Source organism: Eurytemora carolleeae, unplaced genomic scaffold (genome assembly GCF_000591075.1).
Source record: "Eurytemora carolleeae unplaced genomic scaffold, Eaff_2.0 scaffold969, whole genome shotgun sequence".
Lineage (NCBI taxonomy): Eukaryota > Metazoa > Arthropoda > Copepoda > Calanoida > Temoridae > Eurytemora > Eurytemora carolleeae.
In genome coordinates, this window is record NW_019396857.1 from 2,073 (window position 1) to 29,869 (window position 27,797).

Below are 27,797 nucleotides of genomic sequence, written 5' to 3' on the forward strand. Positions count from 1 at the left end.
TCAAAACTGCTTAACCGATTGGGCCTGAATAAAAATGTTGCCAAGAAAAATGTTTTCTTTTGAAAATTACAATAGATACAAGAAAGAAAGGCGAAGTTTAAAAAAGCCTTTCTCAATAATTACCGATCTCAAAATTAACGGGTTTTGTTGTTCATTAACGGAATCTTCTGTTCGTTAACGGAATCTTCCGTTCGTTAAATGATTCTGCTGTTAACCTTTATAAACCTGCCGTTCATTAACAGAACTCCTAAGTAGAATGCACTCTCGAGATCACTGTGATTTAAAGGTTTCAAGCTTTCAAACAAAAATTTATGAGAATTTTGCCAATTATTTTTTTAAAACCAAAGCTTAAAACATTGCTGGACATTCTCAACCTTGCACTGGAGATCAGTCACGATGTCGCACTCCTTCTCCGGGGTGATCTTCTTCATGTACTTTTGCACATTATTGCACTCCTTCTTGGGGTTATCATAGCACTTGTTCCTAAGCTCAATCTGACACTTATTGCCGGTCATGGTCTCCAACTGGGCCTCCTGTACCATGCCACAGTCCTGTTCCTGGGTATTAGAACACTTCTTCTTGTATCCAGTCTTATACTCCTGTACCATACCACAGTCCTGTTCCTGGGTATTAGAACACTTCTTCTTGTATCCAGTCTTATACTCCTGTACCATGCCACAGTCGTGTTCCTGGGTATTAGAACACTTCTTCTTGTATCCAGTCTTATACTCCTGTACCATGCCACAGTCGTGTTCCTGGGTATTAGAACACTTCTTCTTGTATCCAGTCTTATACTCCTGTACCATGCCACAGTCCTGTTCCTGGGTATTAGAACACTTCTTTTTGTATCCAGTCTTATACTCCTTCTCATCTTTAGTGGTTCATTACTGTTGGTGGTACACTGCTGCTGTCCGTGTCGAGTCTGATAATTCTTTCCACTCTTTGGCACTTCTGCTTGGGAACATCTTGGCACTTCTGTTCTAGAATGATGGATGTTTTAGACACTTGTACATTTTTTCACTCTTGTTTATATTGCTTATGACACTACTGTTCTTGCCGTGCACTTTCTTTCTGTACATCTTCTTTTTGTACATCTTCTTGCTGTATATCTTCTTTCTGTACATCTTATTGCTGTACGTTTTCTTTCTGTATATTTTTTTTTGGTATATTTTCTTTTCGTGCATCTTTTCTTTCTGTACATCTTCTTGCGGTACGTTCTCTTTCTGTACATTTTTACCATGCAAATTTTCTTGCTGTACCCTTTCTCTATGTCTACATATTAAAACCCTATGTTGTTGCTCCAAGTGTCGCTTCTGTCTTAACGCATCAAATTCTCTTTCTATATCTATGTTTGGCTTCGGGTCTAACCTGGATCTGAATCTTTGCTGACCCACTGGTCAATCCTCACTGCATTCGATGGTTCAGCTTATCCCCTTTGCTCTTTTTCTACGTCAGCTGTCTCGTCCTAGGGGTTTATAACTCATATCTATGTTGACATCAGATAAATAGCTAGGAGGGGAAGGGTTTTCCACTCTTATAGGTGTAATATTTTTACTCGTTCCGCTTCCACATTCTGGTTGATTCCCCGGAATAGGATTAACCTCTCCACTTTCTTCATTGCAGAACTGTGTTTTTTTTTTTACTGCTTTCTCCTATTATTTACTCATATTTCTCCTATTATTTACTCATATTTTCTCCTATTATTAACTCATATTTCTCCTATTATTTACTCATATTTTCTCCTATTATTTACTCATATTTTCTCCAATTATTTACTCATATTTTCTCCTATTATTTATTCATATTTTCTCCTATTATTTACTCATATTTTCTCCTATTATTTACTCATATTTCTCCTATTATTTACTCATATTTCTCCTATTATATACTCATATTTCTCCTATTATTTACTCATATTTTCTCCTATTATTTACTCATATTTTCTCTGGGTTTCTGTCTCCAAGTCTATATCAAGGTTTTGACCTATTTGATCTAATTCATATCATTTTCATATTCAGTTCTTGTATAACTCTGTTATGTTCCTTTACTTTTGTTCCAGCTGCATTCTCCTTATATCTCTTCAGATAAAACTCAATCTTATGGAACGATAACTTTAACACCGTCAAGTTAATGAATATATTTAGAAGTTTTGTGCCGTTATCTACAAGCATAGTTAGGCTAATCACAATACAGGTTTGACATTGTTATTTTCAGACGTAGTTAGGTTACAATGTACAATGTAATATATCTAGGTGTGTTCAGGTTTACAAATATAGGGTTTACTAAGATATTTGTTAGAATTGATTTCCCTGCTGTATACTTCACAACAAATCTCCTGCATAAGTAACAACGTTTAAATAAATATTTGTTTATAGTTGTTTATAGTTTAAACGGAAAAGTCTACAAAACGTTGAGTTTTTATAATTATAAAAAAAAACATTGCGACTTTTGAACGTTTTAGATATTTAGATATATATATAACATTTTGCTTCAGATGGTGATTCTGGTTATCAAATTGACGCTTTTTTCAAACGACAGCAAATTTTTAAGAGACCCTCTATGTTAAGAGGGGAATGTCCGATTCACAACGGTACGATATTGACCTTTGAATGATTATCGAGCTTAGTTAATTTCAAATAGTATTTTAATTTCAAATCTTTTAAGCCAAACATTTCATATTTTAAATATAAGTCCGCAGGTCATATTTGCAGAGAAACTTTAATTGGAAATTAAGAATTTTAAAAAAGAGAAATAAGTATTGTCTGTGCGGGAAAAAACAGAAGACAGCATTTAACAATGCAATAATTTCTTTTTCATTAATTTTAAACAGAAAATTGAACAAAAGTTGAAGTTAGTTTTAAAATTTATTTCTCATTTGTGTCCGATCTCAAAACTAACGATTTTTGCCGTTCGTTAACGCAATCTTCCGTTCGTTAACGCAATCTTCCGTTCGTTAACGCAATCTTCCGTTCGTTAATGAGATCTTCCATTCGTTAATGCAATCTTCCGTTCGTTAACGCAATCTTCCGTTTGTTAACACAATCTTCAATTAGTTAACGCAATCTTCCGTTCGTTATTGCAATCTTCCGTTCGTTAACGCAATCTTCCGTTCGTTAACGCAATCTTACGTTCGTTAATGCAATCTTCTGTTCGTTAATGCAATCTTCTATTCGTTAACGCAATCTTCCGTTCGTTAACGCAATCTTCCGTTCGTTAATGAAATCTTCCATTCGTTAATGCAATCTTCCGTTCGTTAACGCAATCTTCCGTTCGTTAACACAATCTTCAATTAGTTAACGCAATCTTCTGTTCGTTAACGCAATCTCCCGTTCGTTAACACAATCTTCAATTAGTTAACGCAATCTTCCGTTCGTTATTGCAATCTTCCGTTCGTTAACGCAATCTTCAATTAGTTAACACAATCTTCCGTTCGTTAACGGATGCTGTCGTTAACCTTTTTAAACTTGCTGTGCGTTTCCGGAACATTGCCAAGTTCTAAGTACAAAGTACTCTCTCGAGAGAATAGTTTATTTTAAATAATGTAAACAGATTACGAATGAATATATCATACAAATGCTCAGAAATAGTATTACTATAAGGGGACACACCTTAATTAAAAAAGGGTTACAATTATATAATTCAAACACTAAGTACAATGTAAAGCCATCTTTTTAAATGACCGTAAACTTTGTTTAATGCCAGGCAAATTAAACTAAAGTAAAGTTACAGGATTTAAGTTTAATGCTATAGGCACGTTAAACAGAAGTAAAGTTACAGGATTTAGGTTTAATTCTATAGGCACGTTAAACTAAACTAAAGTTACAGGATTTAAGTTTAATGCTATAGGCACGTTAAACTGAAGTAAAGTTACAGGATTTAAGTTTAATGCTATAGGCATGTTAAACTAAACTGAAGTTACAGGATTTAAGTTTGAATTAAAGTAAATTGTGCATCAGATTGAAATCTGAAATGTTTTCAATTAAAATTTCCATTAATGAAGAGATATTTAGAAGAACAAAAATGTTTTTAAATCTGGGGGATAAAACTCGACTTTTTAAATTTCAAGTTTGAAGCTTGGTTGAAAAGTCTGTGCCAACACCCAGTTATTGCAAAGTTTAACTCCAACTACAACATGTTGTTCCATCCTGTTCTGTTTTGGTGGGATGTGACTTAAGTAAAGATAAGTCAAGACTCAAATTTCCAAAGTTTTGCCCTCTGGTCTAAATATACCTGATGAACCAAGCAGTGAAAAGTGACAAGGAAATCCAGAAAATAAATCTGACCAGGAGTTCGAACTTGTTCATTTTTTCACTCTAGAACATTTTAAAACATTGATTCAGCTGTTTCTGGATCTAGGATTTCTCGACTAGGTTAAACTGTAGTAAAATTGATATCTTATACAGTGATTACCAGAAAACTCTGGAATAGTATGACGACTTTGAGAATAAAGTTTTAACTTTAAAGTTCAGCAACCACGAAACACAGTAATTTTGCAGTGTAAACAGACCCATTTCACACACAAAAAGTAATTTTTTAAGTGTCTGGTAAAACTATTTGCTTTGTAACACCATAATGTCGTCTTCCTATTCCATTGTTATCTAGTTATTACTGTATGTTCATAATCATAACTCCTCTCATTGAAGAGTGTTTGGGAAGAACCAAAAATGTTTTGATTTTTCTAATATATTACAGGATAAATTTTCTAATCTCATAATTATAGTCAAAAATAGAGGAGCTACGAGGTCACAAAGCCGTACCAGTAAGTCTCACTATGTCTAGGTTGCAGTCAAGGTAATAATGCAAGGAAAGTTATTTCAGAGCTGTACGCATCTTTTGTACTACAGTGTACTGTCTCTGGGCGGTGATGTAAACATAAGACGGATGTCACTGCCTGACATGGGAATTGGGATCCACCTTTCACATAAAAAATCAATGAAATATTTTGGTTCTAGGAAACTATTATGTGAATTATCAAAATTATCAAAATTTAATGCTTTTATCCTTCTCGATACTGATGCATCTATTCTTTTTTACAAATTCCGCCCAGAGAGAACTGGTTTCAATATGTACGCAGAGTATACGCAACTGCAATTAACTTTCCTTGCATTATAACCTTGGTTGCAGTGAGCTGGATATTGTAATTGTGATATCGAAACCTAAGCCGCAGAATTTAGTTCGGAGGGGAAATGCTATTAATGGTGGACTTAATTTAAAGTGACCCTCCATGCAAAGATGGCAGTTCCCGATTCACAACGGTACCCTTAATAGCTTTGTTAGATCAAATATGCAAATTGTATATCAATGTTTATAATTCATTATACTGATAGTTTTCAACTGTGGTTTCTCTACAACAGTGATTTCACACTTCTAAAACTGCAAGAAAACATAAAGGAATTATCAGAAATAAAAACTTTTAAACCAAGAAAAATTACAATATCTTCCACATTATTGAGAAGATAACGGTTTCAGGGGTACCGTTGTAAATTGGACAGTGTCATCTTTGGATTGAGGGTCATTTGAAATTACGTTTACAGTCCCTCAACGCACCTCTGCCCCTTTAGTAAAAGTAAATTCAACCTAACTGAAAGTCTGACCACGTCAACCTTGTTGCACCGGTTAGTCCTATCCATAGAGCTAGGTTTAGTACGAACTGGGACCGGAAAGGTTGACCCGGCTCGGAAATTCAAATGTACTACGACTGCCCATGCCTCAAAGACATCATTGAAGTTTGATCACTGACTAACAACTACAGTTGATCTTTTGTACTGTGGATATCGAGATCAATGCTTGATCTCAATCTTTTGTTAATTTACGTACAGATGAATTACATCTTTATTCGATATCCTGCAGTAATATTGCATTCTCAAGGGAAAACTGAAATAAAGAGATTAAGCATTAATCCTCAAATCAAAAGTGCCAACATGAGTATTCAAATATTTAAATATTTAAATTTGAATTCAGATTGGTGAGCGAGGTATACTTATATTTTTCAAAGATTTTTATAAGTTCCGGTGGGCGGTTGGCTCAATTTCAATATTAATAATGTTTTAAAGAAACATATATTCTTGGATTATTTAGAACTGTCTTAGTAGATGGGTGGTAAACGAGTGCGACAATAACATAACCTCATAAAAATAGATAATAAAAAATAATAACATATGCTGAAATGGTTAACTATAAATACAGGATTATAATAAAATTTGTTGAATATATACATAAATGATGATTATGAAGAACATAAATCTTTTTAAAGAAAAAGTTTGGTTAATATCTTTGATTAGAGAAAAAAATTTGCATAATGTAATAAAATCAAACTTTTAGAGAATACAATTTTGCAGTTTAATTAATAACTCACATTTTAAACGTCAATAAAAACCTAAATGTCTGAAAACGGTCCTGAAACGATGCCCATACCTAGTGACAAGCTAAATGAATTGAGTCTTTGCAACACAATCATGTTTTAAAATCCCTGTATCTTTGCAACCTTTAATATTTCAAACTTCTATTATTTGATCAACCAGAGCTGAGATGGAATTTAAAGAATTTGAGCCGCGGTTTAAATCTGCCAAACCCCGGTTTAAATTAAGCGCCGGCTTTAAAATGGTGGATATCGAGATTAATGCTTGATCTTCTCTTTTACTTAATATCGAGACTAACCTTGTATCCTGAAAAGTGTATAAACCAATCAGAGTCGCGTATAAGAAGCCGATAAATTTGAAACTTGCGCGCCATTTAAGATTAGTATTCAGAAACGTAGTAAATTGCTACACTGTTGAAATTTTTTTTTCGATTTTCGCATCATTTACAATCTAATGCATTTTTAAGTCACAAAATTTGGTTCGAAATTGTGAATATCATGATAAAGATTTATTGAAAACTTTTACATTCCTAAAATTCTGTTCGCAATTTCGATCAATGTTTTTTAGTAAATTCCGTATTCGTTTTTTTTTCTGATATGTATTACGGTTCTAAAAAACGTTTGGTTTGTCAATTATATTAAAAACAAATAAAAAAATTTAAATATTAAAGTGAAGTATAAGTTAGGTAGTCTTTTTAAACTTTTAGAGCATGAAAAAGTTTCCTTTTTATATTCACTAATTAATTCTTGTACAAATTTGTTAAACGTTCAAACTTTAAATACTTCTATAATATTTATAAAACTTTTAAGGATTAACAAAATGTAAATGCGCCGCTACAAAAATCCGCAATTCATGTTTTTATTTGCGGGTTCTCTGGAAAAGTGACTTGTGCATTTCTTGTTTACATAAATTATCCGAATAAAACACTTTTCGAGTTTCAAAAACTACGGTATCTTCCACATTTTTTTTATCAGAGTAAGGTTTCAAAGGTACCGTTGAAAATCGGGCATTGCCATCTTTACATGGAGGGTAATATATAAATACCCTTGCATTCTCTTTATTTGTGGCATACTGCAGGACACCCTTATATTTACCAAAACAATAACAAGGATGGTAAACAAATGTGCACCTTTTACAAAGTTACCCACAAAGGATGAGATTGATGACCTAAAACTTTGGGTTTCTGCCTTGAATGCAGTCTTCATGTGGCATTTTTCAAAGATTTTGCAAAAAAGTTTACGGGTGCAGGAGGCTAGGAATGTAAGAATAAAGACTAAATAGATTCTGTGCTGAAGTCGTAGATTCTGTGCTGAAGTCGTAGATTCTGTGCTAAAGTCGTAGATACTGTGCTGAAGTCGTAGATTCTGTGCTGAAGCCGTAGATTCTGTGCTGAAGTCGTAGATCGTAGATTCTGTGCTGAAGTCTGTGCTGAAGTCGTAGATTCTGTGCTGAAGTCGTAGATTCTGTGCTTAAGTCATAGATTCTGTGCTGAAGCCTCTTTCTTTGTGGATAACCCTGTCTCTTGGTTTGAAACAAAGACTTATCTCTGGTTTAGAGGATACCTCGGAGCTGTAAGGACAGGATGGTTCATCATTCTCTGGAGGAGAGAAGGTTTAGAGAGAAAATCCCACGATAGAGAAATTGGATTATAAATTGAGATGATGACTCCTCTCCTCCGCTAGTTTACCACCAATTCTCTACGTCTGAAGTTATAAAGATAAATAGCGTAAACAACTCGTTTATTAGCAATGAACGATACATACGACACGAACGTCTGGAGCGTGCTTGAACGAATTCGGAACCAGGGTTTAGAGGATTATGAGTACGAGGAGTTTAACGATACCGACGATGAGCCAGGTTCATTAGTTTTTACCCTTATCTCGACTGTGAAATTTTCAGTATATTATTCATAGGGAAAACAAAACGACGGAATGATTTTTTTCAATCAAAAACATTCCTTTTAATTCAGAAAAGAATTAAAATGTAATCTTTCTAATCCCCATCAACCTGATGGCGTAAACCTTTAATATTTCATACTTAGACTAATTGTTCTGACAGAAATATATAATAATTTTATTCTATATTTAGTTATTTAGTATTTACATGTACAAATAACATGACCACTATTATTGATAGCTTTTAAATGAGAAATCTTTCTCTATAATTTTGCTTTGATATTAAACTTCCCCTAATTTGAGATTTTTAACCCAAAACAGGCTGGGGGGGGGGCGTTTTTTTTGTCCTAGGACACTTTTTTTTGACACTATTACTATCAAATTTTGTGACTTTAATGAAAAGTAAATAAAAAAAATATATTTTTTGTTAAAAAAATATATTTTTTGTTAAAAAAATATATTTTTTGAATTCATAGGGCAGGGTATAGGGTGGAAAAAAGTCCGGTCTGTAAAAAAAATCTTAAATATCCCATAACTTTTTGGTGACTAAAGCTACAGATCTAAAAACTAAAGTTTTGGAAAGCCCTTGAAAATGCATGTATGAAACATGTGTCACACTTTTATATTTGTTTAAAACAAAAAATATTTTTTTCTTCATCTTTTTAAGCCCAGGCTATAAATAGATTCCGACCCCCCCAGCCTTTATAGGGGCAAAGAAAATTAAGCAATATTAATTTTTGTGACATTCTTTGATAAAAGATCTTTCTAAAATTCGTTGACAATTATCTCTTAAATCTTTAAAATTGTAGATTTAAAAAAAGTTCTTTTCGTTTAGAAGGCTGCTTCTCCGAAATGAGTGAATTTGATCCAATCTTTCAGCAGTTCAGGTTTTGGTTTGAGGTAGATACTTTTATATTCAGGTTTTGGTTTGAGGTAGATACTTTTATATTCAGGTTTTGGTTTGAGGTAGATACTTTTATATTCAGGTTTTGGTTTGAGGTAGATACTTTTTTATTCAGGTTTTGCTTTGAGGTAGATACTTTTATATTCAGGTTTTGGTTTGAGGTGGATACTTTTATATTCAGGTTTTGGTTTGAGGTAGATACTTTAATATTCAGGTTTTGGTTTGAGGTAGATACCTTCATATTTAGGTTTTGGTTTGAGGTACACACTTTTATATTCAGGTTTGGTTTGAGGTAGATACTTTTATATTCAGGTTTTGGTTTGAGGTAGATACTTTAATATTCAGATTTTGCTTTGAGGTAGATACTTTAATATTCAGATTTTGCTTTGAGGTAGATACTTTTATATTCAGGTTTTGCTTTGAGGTAGATACTTTTATATTCAGGTTTTGCTTTGAGGTAGATACTTTTATATTTAGGTTTTGATTTGAGGTAGATACTTTTATATTCAGGTTTTGGTTTGAGGTAGATACTTTTATATTCAGGTTTTGGTTTGAGGTAAATACTTTTATATTCAGGTTTTGGTTTGAGGTACATACTTTTATATTCTGGTTTTGGTTTGAGGTAGATACTTTTATATTCAGGTTTTGGTTTGAGGTAGATACTTTTATATTCAGGTTTTGGTTTGAGGTAAATACTTTTATATTCAGGTTTTGGTTTGAGGTACATACTTTTATATTCAGGTTTTGGTTTCTTTTATATTCAGGTTTTGCTTTGAGGTAGATACTTTTATATTCAGGTTTTGATTTGAGGTAGATACTTTTATATTCAGGTTTTGCTTTGAGGTAAATACTTTTATATTGAGGTTTTGGTTTGAGGTAGATACTTTTATATTCAGATTTTGGTTTGCGGTAGATACTTTTATATTCAGGTTTTGGTTTGCGGTAGATACTTGTATATTTATCTTTTTTTATAAAAAATATTTACTTCAACACTTGTCAAGCTAAAGAAACAACTGCATCTTCATAATGTTTCTCAGCTATTGAACGTAAATGGAAGGTTTACTTGAAACCACAATAAAAGTTCTTATAATACAATCAAAATGTTAAAAATATAGTTGATTTCATAATACAATTTCTGACACTAACGCAATTATTACATAGTTTGTCCCGTTATATGATTGTATAATTATATCTAAGTTATATGATAGTAAGATTGTAAACCTTTCCAATTAGAACTTTCCAGGGCCAATCTATCTCGTGTTCAATATTCTTTACCATCTCATTATATTACCGTAAATATCGATCTTTTTACAGTGATAACCAGAAATATGTGGAATAAGAAGACGACATTTTTGCAATACTTATAAACTTAAATGGGTCGGTTTTCTTTAAACTTTATAGTTTTTGTGCCATATGTTCATTTAATGTCATAACATAATTCTAAAAAGTTGCCTCTAAATCTACCAATTAAAAAACAAAATATCCGCCAACCTTTTCTATGGTTATTATTTTTTTATAAGAAGAAATTGATAGGTCAGCAACATAAAGCCAAGTATATTACTATGGGTCTACACTACAAATAAGATCGATTTCGGAACATCAAATATTAAGTCAAATACTATTTTAGGGAGTACTTAGTACATTAGTCGGAGTCCTGGGCTTCTCTGGAAATTTGACTGCAGTTCTAATCCTACTTCTGGTAAAGAAAAGCACTTTTATTGCTTAGTTAATGGAAACTTTTTATTTTTTTTTCGCTCGGTTTTCAATTTAGTTTAGAGGCCTTGTACATTTTCAATTTTATAATTGGCATTACTGACAATAGTGACTTTTCATTTTGGAAATGCACGGTTTTTTTTTCTTTAAATTTGATTTCTGATCAAACAATGAGAATACTGTTTTTTGATAATGGAAAAAGGGGGTTCCATTCAATAATATTTTTATCCAATTATTATATTTTAATTTAGGTCAAATCAAAAACAACATTTGTCTACCTCATTCTCTCTCTCTCATTGGTTGATGCTCTCTTTATCGTTACATCAGTATTGGACGTGAGGTATGCTCAGTGGATGGGTGAATAGAGGGATATGGGAGGTTGCTTCGCGCCTATCTTCTATTTCAACTTTTAATTGTGACTTTATCTATGAGCATCTTCTCTTTATACAGTATAAAACAAAAACAAAAAAAGTTTGCGGATTTCATAATATTTTTCGCGCATTTTCAACATTTTACAAAAATAAAAACTTTTAAATACAAATTTTTAAATTTTAATCATCCATAAACCTCCCCTGGGAACAAATGAGGTCCCACACAAAATTTGGACCCTATCGATTCAGTCGTGATATTAAAGAACCAAAAGCATTTTACATTTTACATTTACATTTGAACAAAATTTGAGATCCCATCCATTCTGATTTAAAATTATAAAAAATTAAAATTTTTTTTTTTTCTTTTTATCTTACGAGCAAAAGGCAAAGTAAAAAAATAAAAAAGAAAAAACAGGCCAATGGAAAAAGAATAGTCAAGGGGAAAACAGAAGAAATTAAATGGAAAAGTAAAAGAGAAATATATTGAAAAGTGGAAGAAAATAAGTAAAACTAACAAGGAAAAACAACAGAAAGTATGAGGAGAAAAATGAAATGAAATGCTAGGGGGCTCGCGGGGGGTAAGGAGTTTAAAAGTTGAAGAAATATAATGGAAAGGATAAGGAGAAACTAAAAATATTAAAAGTAGGACAAGTAAAATAACATCTTCTAAATTAATTGTGAATAATTTTCTCTTTGTGTACATCGTAAAACAAAACAAAAATAATTCGCGGATTTTCACAAAAAATTTCGTGGATTTTCAAAATTTAAAAAAATTTAATGAAGATCGAATTTTGATGGAGACAAATATTTAAAATTTCAATCATTCATAAACCTTCCCTGGGGTCCCTAGATGTCCCACAAAAAATTTGGGCCCGATCGGTTTAGCCGTTTTGACGTTTATTGGATACAAACAGACAGACAGACAAACAAACAGACAGACAAGCCAAATTTATATATAGATTAACAGTTAACACGTTAGATGGTTTTTTATATTAGGACAAATCTGATAAGGGCTCAAATCATCAAGGTGTAGATTGTATTTTATCAAAGTGCTGAACTTTTTTGTTGTTGCATACTTTAAGATACTAAATCCTAAAAGTTGTGTGCATAAATTTCAACAGTTTAGGGTGCTAAATTCTTGTCTCAAATTTTTTTTCTCTTCCAATTCTTATATTTTTGAAATTTTTGAAAATGTTAAATCAAGTTTTCATGGTTTGGAAAATTAAAGATTTACACCATCAGGTGTCAACAATTTAAGGATTTGAAAATTAGTGTTTAAATTACTTAATTTTTAAATTGAATAAAAGTTAAATGTTTTAAAATATTGCAGCATGATTGGAGTGTTCGAATGGCCTATCAGTTCAAAGAGCGGCCTTTATAACAGGTGCATAACTTTATATTTATATATATACTATAAAAAAAAACTTACTTAAAAAAAGGACAAAGTGAGTAACGTAAAAGGTTAAAAATCCAAAAAATCTGCAAAAAAAGAAAAAAAAGACACAGTATCCATAATATTATTATTATAGATGGTACAGCATAAGATTGAGAAATTCTAAATTTTATAAATATATATCTACAGATTAAAACAGTTATATTTTGTTTAGTGTGTTTCCAATCTACATGAGGACTCTGAGCGGAATCCTAGTCTCTGCTAGTATCCATCTTACTGTAGCAATCTCCATCGAGAGGTGTGTATCCATATTACATTCATGATATCCATGTTTTCAGAAATAATCTTTGAAACGACATTATAGATTGTAAAAATTAAAGGATTTGACAATTTTGGTTTTTATGATTATTAATTAGAAAAAAATTATAAAAACTTAAATTTTGACACAACATATACAATTAAATGTCTGCTAATCGAAAATCTTGAACAATAAAAATTATTATTTTAAGTATTTTTTTTTAGGTTTATCGCAGTTTGCCGCCCTCTGTACTATCTACAACAAGCCAGAACTAACATATATCTACATTGATTTTGATCTGACGAATGATTTCTTGTTTTAACGATAATATACTTCATTTTATAATCACTAATAACTAATCTAATATTTGATATTGAATTAGTTTCCTTAATTTGGTATAAGAATTATATAAGTATACAAGAATTAATTCAGAAAATTTGCCGCGTTTTTATTTTTTTTATTTTCTTACATTACGGTTTAAAAAGACCCATGCATGATTCACAGCGGAACCCTTCAAGCCTTTTCCTAAACAAAAGCTGGAATGAAAATATTAAAGTTAAAAAAATATGCATATTTCATTCATTCGCGATAAAAGAAAACTTTAAAGGGTATCATTGTGAATAGGACATACCAATCTACAATTAAACGGCTGTTTTAAATTACGCATACAGTCTTGGACAATTTATTTGGTTTCCCTTTTCCTCATTGTAACAATCATCATTATAGATTATTAACATTAATAATTATTTATCGTTATTAATAATTATTTATCATTATTTAGGGAATCCATCGAATCTATCCTGAAGGGTACCAATATTACTCTCAACCTGGAACATGTAAGATTTATTTTTAAACTGCTTTTTACACATTTATTTCGAATTTTAATTCTAAATTTAAAATACAAAACAAAAGATGATAGTAACTGCTTGACATTTTAATATTCATAGTTGACTGTACTACATTTCTTCCATTTATACATGAGCATATGCACTAACTACACAAAAGAAGCTGTCAAATGTATACGACATTATTGCGAAAATATATGCGAAAAATGAAATAGGGTATAAGCTCACGACGAAAAATTATCGCTTATAATCGTTACTAATCTTACTTCGCTCTGATGCGTCTATAAGGAGAAAATTGTTAAAAACTACTTATACTGAAGAACGTTGCGTCCATGTCCAATACAAATTCGGAAAGTTGCAATATTCGACTCGGATCGTAAAAAAATCAATTTGATTTCAAACAGATCATTCAGATATTACAACCTATAGTCATCGTTATTTTTCGACGCAGTCATATATAGTTAATATTTCACAATATTTTTTATTTGTTTCGTACACAATGCACTTCAAATGCCAAAATAGTTGGCCGTCTGATGTCTCTGTTCTTGATGCTTTGAACACGTGGCAGAGATACCTAGCGGAAAAAAATAGTTTTAAGTACATCGTATATAAAACAAATAATACATATTATGAAATATTAACTATATACAAATGTTTCGAAAAATAAGCGATAACTATAGATTGTAATATCTGAATGATTTGTTTTAAATATAATTGATTTTTTTACGATCCGAGTCATATATTGCAACTTTCTAAATTTGTATGGGCGCTAGGTTCTTCAGTATAGGTCGTTTTTAACAATTTTCTCCTTACAGACGCAGCAGATTGAAGTAAGATTAGTAGCGATCAAAAGCGATTATTTTTTGGCGTAAGCCTATACCCCCTGTAATGTTTCGCGAGCACTCCCTTTAAAATTAAAATCATGTAATAATCTATATTGTGCAAATGTCCAATTTACTTTAGTTTACCGTGAATGAAAAAAAGGGTTTTAGACATTTTTGAAAAAGAATTTTATAAAACTCTTTTGGTTCAACATAAACCTTACCATAGAACAAGGAAGAATCTTTTATTTTCAAAGTAATGGGAATTATTCATTTTTTGCCACGTCCTCATTAATTATAGTTTAAAGGTCTTAATATAAAAATATATGTATAAATATATATATAATATAATATATATATATATATATAAATATAGTTTATATCAAGGTACTAATGCAAGGAAAGTTAATTGGGGTCGCGTATACTCTGCGTACATATTGAAACCAGTTCTCTCTGGGTGGAATTTGTAAACAAGAATAGTTGCATCAGTGTTCGTTAGTATCCGAGGAAGATAAAAGCATTTGATTATGAAAATTCACATAATTGTTTCCTATGACCAGAATATTTCATAGATTATTTTTGTGAAAATTGAGTCCATGTCAGGCTGTGACATCCGTCTTGGGTTTACTTTTCCGCCCAAAGACAGTACACTGCAGTACAAATAATGCGTACACCTCTGAAATAACTTTTCCTTGCATTAGTACCTTGGTTTATATAAAAATAAAAATAAAAAAATATTTTTTTTTCTTAGGAGTCTTATCAAGTCCTCTCTCCACTTCGAACTAATGGACTGTACAGACTTTTCTACATCAATATTACTAGGTAATTATAGTAATAATAATAATAATAATACAAATATCAATAATGCATCTATTTCATATACATAAATGTTAGTTATTACAATGATGAGTGTCGAATTGGTAACAATATGTTAATTAGATCATGCTTTTCTTATTCATTTTCTGGAAATGAAGGCGGTAAATTCATTAATGTAAAAGATAAAAAATTATTTATTTATGAAATATAACAAAAACATTATATTTAATATTTAATATAAAATATCTAAAAATCTCTAAAAATAGAGGTTGTATGAATATGTCCCCCCAATTCTAAAAAAATATAAAAATAGAAATAAAAGGAAAAGGAAAGGAAAGGATAAAGAAGTTACATATTTATTGTTTACACTATATTTAATATAAACTAGTGGTGGATTGTTAGTATTTTTCGACGATGAACTAACAACTTCTAGAATTAAAATTATAGATTTATTTTTAATGTTAAAAAAAAGTAAAAAAAGCTTTATGGAGTGTTAAAGAGATATAGGTTCTATAATTTAAGTAAAATATGTCAAAAATAATAATTTAGGGTCGTCTTTACTGGTGTTCTCCCCATCTGTCTGCTATTCTGCTTTAACATCATGATCAGAAACGTAAGTAAATTCTCATAACTTATTCATCTTCACAAAAAAAAAGATTTTTATCTTATCGCCAAAAAAACAAGACTAATGTCTTATTCGAGTTCAAGCGTTGTAAATTTTTGATTTTTTTTTTGTACAAAAGTTCTTTAGGTTTCTTGAATATTAGGTCGGACTTTATCATTTTTAAAACTAGAATAACTAATGACTGGTTAATCTACTTCTTAAATTCTCCACCGACTAAAAAACAAATTCAACCCAACGTACTTGTTTATTTAAAGGGACTGTACGCGTAATTTCACTCCATAGAAAGATAGTCACTCCTGTATGCCAAGTCCGTTAGCGCCTCATCCAATCAGGGTTCAGTCATGTGTTTGTTGTCTAGAAAAAGTTACTGTCGCAAAGAAGCTGCTAATGAAAATTAACAATTTATCGAAACAAAAACATTGATATCTAATACATGCCGTTGTAAATCGGGCATTGCCATCTTTGCACGTAGGGTCACTTGAAATTACTCGTACAGTCCCTTTAATTCATACTTCTCTGGTTTGTAGCGGCCAAACTCTGTTACTCGCGAATGCCGCAATAAATTATAAGAAGAGAGAGACTTTCTGGGCCGCGCACTGCGGCAAGGACAGGCTAGGGGGTCGAGCGCAGCGGCTAGGAGGCCGAGCGCCGGGGCTAGAACTGGCTGTCTCTCTGTCTTATAATTCATTGCGATATTCGCGAGTAACACAGATTGTACACTGCCTTTCACTTGTTATTAAATTTAGTTTTTGAAATTGAATAATTCGGTGTTGAAAACAGTTGTACAAAAACCTAATAAAGTCTCTTTCAGATTTCGTTTCCCATTGAATCCCATTAAAAAATTGCCAACGTACTAAACAATAACAATCAAAAAAATATATTGGATTTTTCTGAAGAAATCACCAGTCCACTTTTTAGAGAGCATTTTAAAATGTTTCTCAGCTAGTTGCCTAGAAATAAAACAAAAAGAATTCTAAAAATTAATTTAAACTAAAATATGCAAATTTCTGAAAATCTAAAAAGTTCAATTATTATGCAAGGTTCACTTTGTCACTTTTTCTCCCTATTTTTCAGCATATAAATCACTTTTAAATTGTGGAGGAACCGCAATTGAAAATGATCAAATTTTCATAGATAAAAAACATTTTAATGTGAATCGGACATGCCTGATTTTGCTATCAGTCCCTTTAATGATATATATATTCAGGGTATCCGGTATACTCATGTCCGAACCCGGCAAACCAGGCGAGATGTTTCTGAAGCCTGGACCCTCATCATTCTTGTTAAGATATTTATCATCTGCCATCTTCCCAGGTAACATCCATCAATCAATCAATCAATATATTTATCAATCAATCAATCAATCAATCAATCAAAGATTCAACCAATCAATACAAGTTTAACAACTGACAGTTGGAAGAAAAAATCAAGTCAATGTAAAGACTTATATCAACGAAAATATTCATCAAATTACATTATTAATCAATCAACAAAAAAATCAATCAATAATCAATCAATTATCTAGATTGATCCTGAACATTGTGGAGGAGGTTGTGATGTTGAAGTGCACCTACAGAACCCTTCCGGTCTGGTTCAATTATCTCATCAGGTACTAATCCACCAATACTAATTATTCTCAAATTAATCTCATCAGAGGGGGGTGATTCATCCGATGTACTGTCCCTCTTAACATTCTATCTATCTATCTTAAAAAAAATCCACCAATAGGAGAAAAGTAATGAAATAAGGGCGGAGATATCAAACGGACAGAATTACTACTAATCATACTGAGGTGAATAGAGGGGGGGGAGTCTATTCTTCTTAAAAAAGAAAGAATTTATCCTGTATCCGAATTTAATGAATTTAAGCCGCGTCTCAAATCCCCCAAACCCGGTTTCAATTAAGCACCGGCTTAAATCTGAGCTGCGCGGCTCAAATTCTTTAAATTCGGTCTCTGATTATCTTAAAGAAAAGAAAAAGAAGTATTTCTTTTGTTTACAATCTTACGATGTCATAAATGATAAAAAATAATATTTTTATTTGTTTAGTTTGAGCCACTTCCTGATCATCTTGTCATCTAGTCTCAGCTTTATAGTGTACTGTATCTTCACAGGTTAGTGTTTCTACTTATTTATCAATAAAAGGACTGTTTACAGAATTATAGTGTACTGTATCTTCACAGGTTAGTGTTTCTACTTATTTATCAATAAAAGGACTGTTTACAGAATTATAGTGTACTGTATCTTCACAGGTTAGTGTTTCTACTTATTTATCAATAAAAGGACTGTTTACAGAATTATAGTGTACTGTATCTTCACAGGTTAGTATTGTTTCTACTTATTTTTCAATAAAAGGACTGTTTACAGAATTATAGTGTACTGTATCTTCACAGGTTAGTGTTTCTACTTATTTTTCAATAAAAGGACTGTTTACAGAATTATAAGTGATCCATGGATGAATATTTCTGTCTGAAATTTTATATCTTTTTTTATTTCGCACTCCTATAATAAGTGGACTTTTGCTGGAGAGACATTGTAAAAAATTGTCGTTTTTATTTCTAATTAAATATCTGGGTAAAAGTTGAGAATCTGGCATTTAGCGTTTAGTTTATATTTATAAAAAAAAATCCTTTTCGCCTTTTTCTCTTTCGTCTTAATTTTTCTCATGCAGTTGACGAGGCTTTCTTTAATTTAGTTGTTAATTTTAGAAAAATCAAATCAAAATCAAAGCATTAAGACATTGACCATATTCAACGTCGAAAAAGGCAAGAAAATATAAAAAATTGTCTTATTCCGGCCCCAAGAAGAAATTCCAGAAATGTTCAGTTTAAGGTTGAACGTTTAATACAAATCTGTAATTCAATTAGTCTCTTTTTTAGTTTAATCATCAATATTCTTTTTCCATTGATGATATTTTCTTTGTAATATGTATTTGTTTGTTAGCATAATTAAGAAATTCCCGTCAATCCTAAAACATGTTGAAAAAAGGAATTGAGTCCTTGCCACAGAATCGAATTTTCGAATACCTATATCTTTGGAACCGGATTGTTAACACCTTTGATATTTCAAACTATTTGATCTAGTAAAATTCTTAGTTTAAAATATCTCAGGCCTACGACAATCTGGATTGTAAAGATACAGGGATTAGAAAATCAGAGTTTGTGACAAAGACTCAAGTTTTTTGATCGATAGACACATAGATTAATAACTATATAGATAGAACACTAGATGTCGTCTTTTCAAAATATAGGGGTTTTTCGTTCACAATAACCCCGAGGCAGAAGCCCAATGGCCCTCAGGGTTATTGTGAACGAAAAAGCCCTTTATCTTGGACAGTCGAAATCAGGTGTTCTATCTGTATTGTTATTAATCTATGGATTAAACCTTAAACATTCTTAAATATTGTTTTTTCTTAGCTCCGTTTAAAGAGGCTGCCACTGCTGTTATCAACAGGTTCAAATCTAGACCTCAGTCCGCCCAGCAAATGCAAATGGTAAAATTTGTTTGATGTTTTATATCTCAAAATTACACTTGACTGCAGCTTGACAGCAAACATATCGTAAGGCATAAAAGTAAAAATAAGCAACAGTTTTTTATCGAAATTTGAGAGAATAATTACTCTTCAAATAAAAGTAATCCTATTTGAGAGTATTAAACTACTTCATTTAATATTTAAACAGAAAAATAAAATAAAATTTTTATATCTACCAAGACACACAACAATTCTCCCAAGAAATGTTCATAAGAGGAACTCGTGTTAAGGATCATTAAGTATTCGCCACAAACTGAAATTTTCAATTTGTTTTATCTTTGCAACCTAATGGTGTAAACCTTTAATTTTTTTGATCAAGCAGAATTTATAGTTTGAAATATCTAGAGTCTCCCACATTGGAATGCAAAGAATTGGGATTAGAAAATAAGAGTTTGTGGCAAACACTCAATTTTCTTGTTTCTGTTACAAGTCAGATTGATATATCTAAGCAATTGCAGTTGTTTGTTTACAATAAAACTAGTTTTCAAGCTGTCTTTATACGTCACAGTGGAATGTAAACATCCCCCTCTTCTATACCTCTTTAATAAAAACAAAACCCTATTCCCAAAAATACGTAGTTTTACGTAATTGCTGGTTACATTACGTAAAATAAAATTTCCCTTCAAATATTTCTATTTGAAAATGTTCAGGTGTGCTCCACAATGGTGAAGAGCACAAGATCTACAGTCCAAGAGGATAACCAGGAAGATGAACAAGAAGACCAAGCCTAACAAGAGGATAACAAGGAAGATGAACAAGAAGACCAAGCCTAACAAGAGGATAACCAGGAAGATGAACAAGCAGACCAAGTCTAACAAGAGGATAACAAGGAAGATGAACAAGAAGACCAAGCCTAACAAGAGGATAATAAGGAAGATGAACAAGAAGACCAAGCCTAACAAGAGGATAACAAGGAAGATGAACAAGAAGACCAAGCCTAACAAGAGGATAACAAGGAAGATGAACAAGAAGACCAAGCCTAACAAGAGGATAACCAGGAAGATGAACAAGAAGACCAAGCCTAACAAGAGGATAACAAGGAAGATGAACAAGAAGACCAAGCCTAACAAGAGGATAATAAGGAAGATGAACAAGAAGACCAAGTCTAACAAGAGGATAACAAGGAAGATGAACAAGAAGACCAAGCCTAACAAGAGGATAACAAGGAAGATGAACAAGAAGACCAAGTCTAAAAAAACTCAGGAGCTGGATAAAATGGCCTGCCACCGAACTTATACTTTTATTAAAAATGTTATTGGAAATAATTACTGCTTGAACCTCTATTCAATTTGAAAATATTAAAAACTACTAAATGTGTATGGATTTATCATATGTATACTGTTTGATGTTGAATTTACTGTTGTCTATTATTGTCATGTTATTTTATAACCGTCCAGAACTGCTAAATTAGCGATCTATAATATATAGTTTTATTCAACTTATTGTGATTTGTACATGTTGTTGTAATGGAATATTTATGTGCATTGTTTTTTATAATAAAAATTATAAGAAATTAAATTTTTATCAGAGAAAGAGATATAAAACGCAATGCTCCAAATTAAACAAAAAGTATTTAATAATTTGCAGGAATTTATTTAAACATGCAAAAATTATATAAACATAAAACTGTGAACGTAATTTCAAGATTTCCATTCACAATTCTTAATAGATACCCTTAAAATTTTTAAGCAAAATGAAATGATAAACTCATCCTTGTATTTTCTTTGAAAATTGGTGATTTGCAATTTTGGTGTTTTCTATAATTGGAAAAGAATTTCTTAATAATTCTTAGCAAAATTAAGGGAAATTTATTGAGATAATAAAAAAAATTTAAATCTACCTAAAAGGTTCCATTTAACGTTTTGTTATGATATTAAAAAATGTTGAAAACTTGTAGAACTTCATATGCCCCTTGTTTGCCGTTTACCCCCCAAAAAATCTAGAATCTAGATGTATATCATTCTTTTATCAACTACTAGCTTGGGAAACCAGCATTGCCATGCAAGGGGAGTCCATAGTCAGTCCCATCGCACTATAGTTTTAGTAGAAGCAAATATTTCCATTTACTGATAGAGCTGATTGAAGGATTCATAACTCTAATTGGATAATGAGCTGATTGAAGGATTCATAACTCTAATTGGATAATGAGATAGATAGAACGATAGATGTTACCGCTATACTATTTCTATTGGTACAGAATAGACAACAAACACATGACTCAACCCTGATTGGATCAGACGCTAATGAACTCGGCATATAGGAGTGACCGTTTATCCGCCCTTTGTCGTAAATTACTATTTTAGATATCCTTCGCGTTAAAATCAAATCAAAATTAGAGGCAAATCAGTACAGTGGTTTCTGAGTTATGATCGGACAAACAGAGATTACAACTTTATATATATAGATAACTCTTCAGTAGAGTGTTTAAAACAATATTATTACACTTTTCATTCCCTGACATTTATATTACAACATTATATCTTTCTGTTTTTAACAATGGATTTTCAAAATTTTTGACAAATTCTCAAATTTCTATCGTCTGGGAAAAAATTTGGCTTGTTGGGTTCAACCGTTATGAGATTTATTAGATACAGACAGCGTGTGCGACAAGCTTGTCTATTTGTCCGTCTGTTTGTTTGTATCCAATAAACGTCAAAACGGCTGAACCGATCGGGCCCAAATTTTTTGTGGGACATCACGTGACCACAGGGAAGGTTTATGAATGATAAAAATTTTAAAAAACTTATTTTAAAGGTTTTTAATTTTGTAAAAAAATTTAAATTCTTGAAAATCCGCGAATTTTTTTTTTAAATCCGCAAAATTTTTTTCTTCTTTGTTTTAAAATGTAAACAAAAAGAACATGTTGACAATTTAGATAGAAGATGGGCGCGAAGCGCCCTAAAAGCCTAGTGTGTATATAAATATATATTCTATTCTAATATAAATATATTATTCTATGCTGTGAACAAAAGAGAACCAAGATAAGTTTACAATGTTATCTAATAATATGAATACCGAGCTGGAAACTTTATGTTGGAAACTCATTATCCAGATTGCTTAATCTTGATATCCACTGTGGACACTTTTAAATTGAGGATCAATTAAGAACGGTGTTATGTATTATCCCAAAGACATTTTCTCAAGGGGGACTTCCAAAGTGACAATTTCCCAACTATGATATGCCACTCAGTTTAATATAATATTAATTTATTCATTGTATATCGTATCTTTCTAAGAGAAACCCAGATAACTTTATGTTATTCTAAAGTTTAAAGTATTTTTCAATTTTGTGATAACTTTATTCTTCAATATTTGATTGTGCACAAAGATAAACAACAATACAGATAGAACAAGATTTAGGGGTTTTTCGTTCACATAACTCTGAGGTAGATGACCAAAGGAGTTACGCGCAAAAGTATAAAAATAAGTATGATATTAGATCACGTCATTAAGTAGCGAAAAGCCTGAAAAATATTTTAATGATTTAATCCCTGATTTTCAGAGCAGCAGTTAAAAGCTAAAATCTATATATGCACTTTACTTGTCTGTTTTGGTGTCTGTCTGTCTGTTTGTATCCAATATACGTCAGAACTGCTGAACCGATCGGGCCCAAATTTTGTGTGGGGCCATGCATTACCCCAAGAATGGTTTATGAATGATCAAAATTTGAAAAAATTGGCTCCAACAAAATTCGATTTTAATTAAAGAAATTGAGTTTTTAGTGTAAACTCAAAAATTCGAATCCCTATATCTATAAAATCTGATGACTTAAGCCTTTGATATTTTAATATAAGATTATTTGATCTGACAAATTTAAAATTTAAAGTATCAAAGGTATACGCCATCGGGTTCCAGAGATATAAGGATTTAAAGATCCGAATTTGTGCCAAATTTTTTTTTAAATCCGCTAACTTTTTTTTTGTTTTGTTTTACAATGTATACAAAGAGAAAATATTCACAATGAAGCGAAAGATTGGCGTGAAGCGCCCTAAAAGCCTATAGTTATATTTATGCTTGTCCATCTGTCTGTTTGTGGCCAATCAACGTAAAAACAGCTGAACCAAACGGACCCAAATTTTTTTTATGGGACCTTACTTGACCCCAGGGAAGGTTTCTGAAACATCAAAATTGAAAAATATTCCTGAAAAATCCACCGATTTGAAAGAAATCCGCCAAAATTTGAAATGATTTAAAATGGCCGACTTTCAGAGCAACAGTTAAAAGCTAAAACTATTTTCAGGAAAAAGAGCACGAAGAGCTCTAAAAGCCTAGTTCAGTAAAAAAATGCAAGACAAATTCAGACTACAAGGTCATTTTACCCTGAAAATAGATTTTAAACTTTCGATTTTATGATGTTAATTCGAACGATGCATGCAAGCTTTAAAAGATTCGATTAAAGTTTTCTCAGATTTGGCAAAGCTTGTGAATTATACTATCAAACGAAGGTTTTCTAGTACCCCATACTGCAGTACACTCATTTTGCAATCAATGATATGTTTGGAGGGGATTTTGACCCAATTATCATCTGACTTAGTTTTTTATCAGTAGTGAAAGTTTCGCCGCTTAGAAGTGAAAGCAGTGAAAGCTGTGATTTCAAGAAATGTGTTTTGTAAGAAAATTTGAATTAGAAGAATCAAGAATGAATGAGATATTCATGCTTTTCTCTGTGAAAATAATTGAAAAATTGCAAGATAAGTGATTTATCATATATAGGAATTTTAAAAATTATTTTAATCCATTGAAAAGTATTTTATGATTAAACTTGGTTTTTAGATCCAAATTTTGAAAAGAGTTTATTTTCATTAAAATGACTAAAAAGTAGTTTCATGTGACCCTTCGATTAACTCAACTTAGAATCTCAAAACCAAGCTAAGAAATTTGCGTGGATCTTCCGAGTTCCCCAATCAAAATTTGAGGCAAATTGGTCCAGGGGTCCCTGAGTTATGATCGGACAAACAAACAGATATTTGATACATATTTTCATCTTATTTAATGAATTAGATTAATGTTTATCTAATTAAACATCTTGTCAAACCCCATAATAGATTCTACACTGAACTAATTAAACATCTTGTCAAACCCCATAATAGATTCTACACTGAACTCTCCAGTACTGAGCATTAGAGCTCACCTCAAATTCTAGTGACAGGGTTTATAAATTATATAATAGATTCTACACTGAACTCTCCAGTACTGAGCATTAGAGCTCACCTCAAATTCTAGTGACAGGGTTTATAAAGTTTTACATTTCTTAATTTTCCAAGGAAAATTCCATTTTGATAAACTTAATTATCAAATCTATCTTGATTTCTAATAAATTCCATTCTTTTAGATCAATAATTTTCTATTTATTTACCATAATTTGAACAGAGCTGAAAACTTTAGAATGGTGAATATCGGGATTAATCCTCTCTTTTTGATAATCTCAAGATTAACATAATCTTGCAAGATTATCTAAAAAGTGTATGAAAAACGATAAAATTCAAATTAATATTTAATCATCTGAGAAACTGTAGCAGCCAATCAGAGAAAAGCGGGCAACCAATGAGAGAACAGAAATATTCTCATTGGAGAAAACAATTAACGGATGTCCAAGAAGAGAGAAAAAGAGTGGATTAAGGACAAAAATGAAAAGTTTCCACAGTGGATATTCGGATCAAGAAGTCAGGATTAAAGTTTATCCATTCTAAAGTTCTCAGCTCATGAAAGTCAACTTCTCCATTTCTGCAAAATGCTTAAAATTCTAGCTCAATTCGGTTTCCGTTCTAGCTCTTCAAAGTTAATTTTTCCAAAGTCCAAAAGTCCAAAAAAAATGTATACAAAAATAAGATTAAATATTTGGCTTTTAAAAAATATAAATTGGATTGCAAAATATACGCTAACAACATCGATTTCATTATTTTACTTATCAAAATTCTCAACAAAGTTCTAATTAGATCTTAACTTTATATGCGATTCTCAAGAAATCTATAAGAAAACTTGTTTATGACAAATTAATATCCTGCACTCATAATAATTTGTTCTAAAAATAGTTATTTAATTATATAGTTCCACCATCTCTTCAATACCATAACACTATCACTAACATAATACTAAGGGCTAGATTAGTACTGTTAATTATGTAAATGTACTCCAATATGGTGTTTAGTTCTTTCCCAAATGCATTTTTCCAAGGACAACATCCCCCAAGTGACAGTTTCCCAAATGGCAACTTCCCAAATGTGCAATTTCCCAAGTGGCTACATCTCAAAGGTTAGGTTAGGCCCTCTGAGGTGCCGCAGGCTGCAATGGGGGCCAAGGGCTGCAGCTAGGATGGGCTAGGGGGCTAAACCCCGCAGCTAGAACAGACTGGGGGCCAAGGGCTGCAGCTAGGATGGGCTAGGGGGCTAAACCCCGCAGCTAGAACAGACTGGGGGCCAAGGGCTGCAGCTGGGATATACTTGGGAATTCGCAGCTTGGGAGACTCATTGTTTTGGCAGCAGAGAGCTATCTTTAAATTTAATTATAGCGGTAATATCAAGAAATATACGTAATGTTTTGTGGGTTGTGACAATCTTATAACATAAGGGTGCGGTTTTGATTTGTTTTACCAAGAGTTTTAACTTGATCGAAAGATGTGAGAAGAACAAAAAATATAGAAATGTCAAAATGATATCATCTGATATCATATAAATAGTTAAAGAATATTGTAAAATTTAAAATTTTAGATAAATTGTTAAGATAAAAATCTAGAATGACGATTGACATTATGAAATAATTTTCTCAACTCAAAATTGTAAAAGCTTTGACAATTTTCTAGACGCTGCAAGGTTTTACATTTTCAAATTTGAATCATTGTTTCAAAATAGGGATATTTTCGAAAATGAAATAATCACAAAGTGATCTAGAAACGCCTGTGTAAGTTACCTAGGAACACCATTCTTTTACTACTGATATGTTCGAAAATTAAATAAAGTATCAACAAATATTGATCTTCACGTCTTATTACTTGCATTTTTGTTTTAATACAGTAAAAATACAGTTAATAAACAATTGTTGTATTTTTTCTCTTCTTGACTTTGATTGAAAGAAATACCATTTTAGCTTGAAAAAAAATTCTTTGTCAATTTCTAACACTCAGTTTTACTATCGCAGTTTGGAAAAAATGTTTCATTGAAAGATGTATACTCTTGAAAAAGATAATTTGGACCAAATGGGGGTAGGAATTAATGTCACATAATAAGAAAAAGAAAACTTATTTTCTATTGCATGCCTTTTTTTCTTTTTTTTCTCTAAACCCACGAAAAAAATAGGATATCGACGATCATAAAAAAGATAAATGTAGGTTGAGTGGGTCATATTTGGTGGTGTGTGCAGGAGGGGGGGGGGGCAATTTCCCCCTTTGGTATTTTTACGATAATTTTAAAGCATAAATGGTTGGGTAAAGGGCGTAAAAGGTTTGAATATCGACAGTTTATAATTAACAGCACAAGAATGCATTTTTGAATTATAATTGACAGAATTTTGAAAATAATTGTCATAATCGTTTTTGCATAAGAATTTGCAAGTGACATTAGGTTTTACATAAATTAATTTACTCCGGGAAAACGTTAAGTTTTGTCATATTGGGGTTTCAATCTTAATGAACATAGGCGTATCCATAGGTACCCTTTAAACCTTTGTTTAAGCAAAATTAGTTGAGTTATGCTTCTGTGAAAGCGCAGCTAGCAAATTTATGCCAAAATTCTAGATAGAATAACATCAATATCTTTCTTTTTGATGCCCCAAAAAAATAGGACGACAGGACATACAGAGGACATACAGAGGACAGGCAGGACATACAGAGGACAGACAGGACATACAGAGGACAGACAGGACATACAGAGGACAGACAGGACATACCGAGGACAGACAGAACTTAGAGAGGACAGACAGGACATATAGAGGACAGAAGGACGTACAGAGGACATACAGGACATACAGAGGACAGATAGGACAAACAAAGGAAAGAAAGGACATACAGAGGACAGACAGGACATACCGAGGACAGACAGAACTTAGAGAGGACAGACAGGACATATAGAGGACAGAAGGACGTACAGAGGACATACAGGACATACAGAGGACAGATAGGACAAACAAAGGAAAGAAAGGACATACAGAGGACAGACAGGACATACAGCAGACAGACAGGACATACACAGAGGACATACAGGACATACAGAGGACAGAAAGGATATACAGAGT

The 27,797-nt window shown here is 31.8% G+C and overlaps 3 protein-coding genes across 3 annotated transcripts; all 3 read left to right on the plus strand.

Moving 5' to 3' along the window:
* Positions 1-7,781: 7,781 nt before the first annotated feature.
* On the plus strand, positions 7,782-13,224 carry LOC111709447 (FMRFamide receptor). Its single transcript, XM_023483110.1, has 7 exons — positions 7,782-8,216; positions 9,090-9,154; positions 10,786-10,857; positions 11,123-11,211; positions 12,573-12,626; positions 12,850-12,933; positions 13,158-13,224. The coding sequence occupies exons 1-7, from the start codon at positions 8,108-8,110 to the stop codon at positions 13,222-13,224; spliced, it is 540 nt and encodes a 179-aa protein (XP_023338878.1). The 5' UTR covers positions 7,782-8,107.
* Positions 13,225-13,718: 494 nt separating this feature from the next.
* On the plus strand, positions 13,719-21,084 carry LOC111709446 (uncharacterized). Its single transcript, XM_023483109.1, has 8 exons — positions 13,719-13,769; positions 15,351-15,421; positions 15,965-16,028; positions 17,248-17,354; positions 17,566-17,649; positions 18,089-18,153; positions 19,456-19,532; positions 20,222-21,084. The coding sequence occupies exons 3-8, from the start codon at positions 16,017-16,019 to the stop codon at positions 20,300-20,302; spliced, it is 426 nt and encodes a 141-aa protein (XP_023338877.1). The 5' UTR covers positions 13,719-13,769; positions 15,351-15,421; positions 15,965-16,016; the 3' UTR covers positions 20,303-21,084.
* Positions 20,322-20,864, plus strand: LOC111709448 (uncharacterized). The gene has a single exon (XM_023483111.1). The coding sequence runs from the start codon at positions 20,322-20,324 to the stop codon at positions 20,862-20,864; it is 543 nt and encodes a 180-aa protein (XP_023338879.1).
* Positions 21,085-27,797: the final 6,713 nt, after the last annotated feature.